At 42.0% G+C, this 5449-nt stretch overlaps 1 protein-coding gene and 1 pseudogene across 7 annotated transcripts in view; both read right to left on the bottom strand.

The window, feature by feature from the left end:
• Positions 1-5449, bottom strand: part of MGAT5 (mannosyl (alpha-1,6-)-glycoprotein beta-1,6-N-acetyl-glucosaminyltransferase) — a 301985-nt gene that overhangs the window by 42121 nt on the left and 254415 nt on the right. For all 7 annotated transcript variants that reach the window (XM_023527509.1, XM_023527513.1, XM_023527510.1 and 4 more), the window contains one exon: positions 2255-2388. In XM_023527509.1, the coding sequence (XP_023383277.1) occupies positions 2255-2388 (134 nt within the window). The remainder of the gene's footprint in view (positions 1-2254; positions 2389-5449) is intronic.
• LOC111736101 lies at positions 919-1037 on the bottom strand (annotated as a pseudogene).

Raw genomic sequence — 5449 nt, forward strand, 5'->3', positions numbered from 1 at the left:
TGGGCAATGCACAGCACATGAAAGTTCAGGTCGTCTGTAGAATTTCAGAAGAATTTCCAAATCACACCCCAAATCACGTGGTTAACACTTTTGGAATTCTGACTGGCACCAAGATATCATCCTTTTAGTGACAGCATTATTTTATCCACAAAAAAGTGACCAAAAAACTTTCAGAACCAATTTATTGTTTTATTTTTCTAGGAAAATCGAAAAAGCTGCTAGAGGCACCTAGGAGGAAGCTGTACTTGGTTTCGAAATGGAAGTGATATTATTTCAGGGTCAAGTCCTCAGAGACATGCAAACCATTTTCTTTGAGTAGGTGCAGAGAGGAGAAGGCAGTTACACTTTAAAAGCCCATATCTTCCTGAAACCAGTACCATCACAACCAGGCTGAGACAAGAACACCCAACGTGTCTTTTTTAACCCAAGTGGGGCTGAAAGTCAATTGAAAAATGCTCTGTTAACACAGGGCAAATTTTGATACAAAGATGTATAAATTCATGGGAACATTTTAAATAACCATTTATAATCTTGACTGATTGTATTTGACTTGAGAGGAGAAAATGTGGAATAATACAGGTAGAATGTAAATCTTATTTTCCAGCCCGGGTTTCTCAGTCTCAGCACTACTGATACTTTGTGCCTGGTGATTCTCTGCTGTGAGGCTGTCCTCTGCACTGTCGGATGTTTAGTTGCACTCCTGACCTCCACCCACTAGATGCCAGTAGTTCCTCTCCTCAGTCACGACAACCAAAATGGTCTCCAGACATTACCACATGTCCTCTCGGGAGATAAAACTGACTCCAGTTGAGAACCACTGTTCTATTTATTTATTTAATTTTAGGCGAGGCAACCTTTGGTTGACCTCACAGATTGCAAGGAACTTGTCAGCTTATTTTATTTTATTTTATTTTTTTACGCCTACAGCATCTGGTCTTCCTAGGTGGTCTCCCATCCAAGTACTAACCAGGCCCGACCCTGCTTAGCTTCCGAAATCAGACGGGATTGGGATTGTTCAGGGTAGCATGGCCATAGACGAGAACCACTGTTCAAAATGAAAAATTATAGCTGTTTATAGCAAAGACAGTTATCTGGAATTAAATTAGCCTCCCTGGAAACAGGCATATTTAATTGTCTCATAGGCATAGTTAGCATTTTAGAACTGAAGAAAAGGCAGTATTACTTTTCCTTTTTTGAACATGGGGTCAGAAAACCACTGGCAAGGAATTCTCACCCTGTACATCATGTGTGCCCCCCAATGGGAAGATTTCTAACTTCCTCAATAAAGAAAATATGATAACATGGGACCACCATTCCTGATCATTTGAGAAAGTGATTAACTTTTATATTTTGAAAGAGGCATGTTTTGAACTCTTGGAGTCTCCTCTGTCCTACATGAACATGGACTCAAAAGTAATTATGACATTTGCATACTTTCATATAAAAAGATTTGCATGTTGTGTCAATAGGTCATGCCTCAGTCGGTTCTTCTCTCGTTTACCTTCCCCACATGTGCCCTGAAAATCATCCAGGAGGGCCAAGGGGCTCTCTAGGGCCCAACAGCACAATGCTTTTAGAAAACCTGGCTCAGTCTGTGGCCAAGAATGTTGTTTTGTCCAAGATCTCCTGAGCAAACTACCCTCAGTCAACCACAGCAGGCATTTCCCCCTTCCTGGTTAGTTGAGTACTGGCCACTGTGAGTTCTGACTATAACTAAGAGGATGCAAAGGCCACTGCACTCCCCGGGCAAAGGGAGCTAGCTGTCTATCTTCGTACACCATTTCCCAAAAGGCAGAGGCAAAGAGCCACTTGGCAAAGGGTCTCTCTCAGCAATGCCTTGTTCCGGAAAGATATCCAGACCCTGTGAGAACTGGAACTGGGCTTTTGGAAGCAAGTACAGGATGTGAAAGCAGCTGTATGTAATGTGAATGTGTCACTTCCAACATGCAAAGAGTGAAAGGTTTTGCTGGGCAGCCACTGTATGGATGAGCAGGTACAGCTTTTATTAGATCCCCAAATGATGAGCAACCAAATCCTTGCATAATCTTGTTTACTTCTAAGCAGATCCCATTAAGCCCTGGGCACTTGGTTTGATTGCTCCCCAGATCAAAGTTAAATTAAATTACCTGACAAGCGTCTTTGAGAGAGAGAGAGAGAGAGAGAGAGAGAGAGAGAGAGAGAGAGAGAGAGAGAGAGAGAGAGAGAGAGAAAGACAGACAGACAGACAGACAGACACTTACACAGACTGACTCACCTTCCAGAAGCTATCCACTTTGCCATACACAAGGGACTGGTTCTGCCTTTTGATTTCGTTAATGTGGTGGATGTCACTGGAGTTCAGGTGCTGCTCGACCACAAATCCCAGAAAGCTGTTGTCTGGGGTATGAGCTGATGTGGAAAGGAAAGGACATGGCAGTTAGGATTTAATCAGCAAGAAGAAACAACAATTACAAATTTAACACAAGCCATCTCGCTCATAATTAAACGTCTTCGTTTTACCCTGTTCTTTCTTACCTGGGAAGGTAAAGGATTACCTGCTCCCACATCACCCCAGCACAACCTTCACATGAGAATAGTTCTCTTCAGGATGGATTAACTTGACCCAAATCCTGAACCGATTCCTGCCTTTTTTTTTTTTTTTTTAGTGTAAAGTACAGTTGTCTAAAAAACATTCAGCTCTGTGCTCTCCTGCTTCCTATTTCCTCCAAACAAGGCTACTGTCTCCTGACAGAAATGCCCTCATCTGGGTTTTACCAAAGAATAACCAGAACTTTGGAGGGAGCAGGGCTGGATCAGTGGTTCTCAACAGGTGTGGGGGCGCTGTCAGTGGAGCATATACACCATCTGATCCAGCTCCAGCTATGTTCACTGTCCAGTTAGGTAAAAGAGTTGGGAGCAAAACAAAGGCGCATTACCCCAACCTTATACCTCCTTAAAGAATTACAAAAGATGGATGGAATAAGAATAAAAAAGGAAGCTCACTAGGATGTAACCCATCCCCAAAAGCCAGCCACCACAAAGAACCGTGTCCGGTCTACAGAACAGACTATTCTGGAAGAGAAAAGGCCTTTTACTCTGGATCGCTCATCATCTGAGTTCTAAAACGTCTCTATTTTAACACTTGACCAAAGGGGAAAGCAGCCCCATGCCCTCATCAAATGTTTTGTTTCTTGTGCCTACAATTTTAAAAGGAATTTCACCAAAAAGCAACAATCAGAAAACAATTCCGTCTTGATGAAACAGACCCTCCTCTCCTACACATTCACTCTACCCAGAGAAATCTGTTTCTCAAGATGACCCTGCAGAGGCCCCACAATATTAAATGAAGCAACTTCTCTGTCTGACTCTGACCTGAAAAGAAGAGCTGAAAGTAACTTAAATGGAGACATACTTGATATTCAGGAAAATCCGCACCGTGCATATTCATTCAACACAACCATATTCCTTTACAGGTGGGTGATAAACAGACGGAGGAAGTTGGGTCATTTCTCCAGTTCTGGTTTTCTCAAAACTCAGGAGCTCATTCCCAGGCAGGGAGCTGCACAGAAGCCCTTTGAGAGGAGCAGGGGTGGGCAGGCCTGCAAAGGCCTAGGAATCTGAAGCGCCAGGCCCCGCTCTCCAACTCTCTGAGTGAAGATGAACAAGGGGGCACTGGCAGAAAGCCCTGAACGGCCAAGGGGCATAAAATACTGTGTTATCACCATCCAGCCTCCCAAGCTTTTGCCTAATGGGGGTGACAGAACGAGGAGATAATAGGGTTGTGACTGGGAAGTTGAGCTAGGTCTCGCCAATCTGTTATTTCATTTCTGTGTTTTTGAACACGTGCCCAGAGGCAACGGCAATGGCTGCAGTTGGCTGGAAAATAAATTACTGAATAAATTCTACTGCCAACAAAAGGTAATCGTTGCTTTTTTTTATTATTATTTTTTGAGGAGCTAGGGGGAGGGGATTTGAAGGTTTATGGGGGCAGGGAAGAGAGCCTTCGTGAATTCTAAATTCTAAACGAGACAGCATTAAATATTTCTTTGTAAATCCTCGTTAACTGTAAAAATTTTGACACTTTTGAAATCTCACACTTTTGAGACTGTGTTTTTCATCTTTAGAAAATATATGTGATGACTAAAGCTTCATGCTTTGATACCTGTCTGCAACTCCATGATCTAGACTCTATGTTGGAACTTAAAAAAAAAGTAATCTAGCATCTAAAACATTTAATACATCTTATTTCACATAATAATACACTCAGGTGTAGCAAAAAACAAAATGGTCGTTAAACTCATAAAAGAAAAAATATTCATGTATGTTGTATATATTTTTGTGTCAAAGATTCCCATAGTTTCTAGTTTAGTGAGAGGACTGAGGAGTAAATAATCTATTCAAAAACTTGTGAGAAATGGCACTTGTATTCTGACTATAATTTGGTACTAAATCAACTCTGACACTATATGAAGAATGAATTCTGCACACGAGCTCCCCTCCAAGTTTTCATCCAAATACATTATTTCAACACCTCTCTCATCTGGAGCTATTAACTTGAGAATCGACAACCTGCAAGTGCAGTTTCAGGACCTCAGATGAGACTTAAGGAGAAACAGCAGCAGTGCTAACAAATAGCAGTGCCACATTTCATGAGCACTGGCAAGACCCCCCCTGCCCCCCATATTTTTTTCTAGGTAACGCTGAACCTGTCACAGGATGCTGAGTGTCGGCAACATGAGGGGTTGCTCACCTGTGACTCGGCCTGCGGTTACTTCCAAGAGCTAGCCAGCAGCTGGGTACCTCCCTGGTGACATCCTAAAATTGCTCATGATAAATCAAAAGCCACAAGTACAGGCTGATGCAATCTGAAATGACCTTTGTGTGGAGACCTAACCTTACACCAAGCTTTGCCTTTAGCCCTGACTTAAGATGGGAACACGGACTTCAGCTGTGCTGGGAGGGTTTTAAAAAAGAAGGTCTTTACATCTCAAGGTAAATCGAAGAAATCTCATCATAAATGGGACACAGGAAATCCTGTACTTTTGGAGATCATGCCACTGCAGGAGATCAACAAATGTGTTTTTAAAAAATGGCTGATATTTGAGTTCTGACTATGTGTTGAGTTCTGTGCTACATGCTTTCTAGTAACTATTTCATTTTGTCTTCATGAAAACCTGATAAAATGTTTGTACAGAGAGTTAAACTGCCCATGTCTGCATGCTACAATGTTGGGATTCAGAGACAGACCAGCTGGTTCCAGAGTCCACGCTCCTTAAAGCACTTCTAGTGTACAGCCTCGTAGTCTAAATAATTTATTTTCTGGGCTCTGTGAACTACAGTGGTAAACATGCTTCAGAGGAAAATAATGTTATAAGGTAGACCAAAAACACATGAAAAGACCCAGGGGAAAAAATATACATACATGTATTACCTCAGTTTCTCGAGCAACTTATGCTATATGTATGTGAGA

This window comes from Pteropus vampyrus, unplaced genomic scaffold, assembly GCF_000151845.1.
Source record: "Pteropus vampyrus isolate Shadow unplaced genomic scaffold, Pvam_2.0 Scaffold17, whole genome shotgun sequence".
In the NCBI taxonomy this organism is placed as follows: domain Eukaryota; kingdom Metazoa; phylum Chordata; class Mammalia; order Chiroptera; family Pteropodidae; genus Pteropus; species Pteropus vampyrus.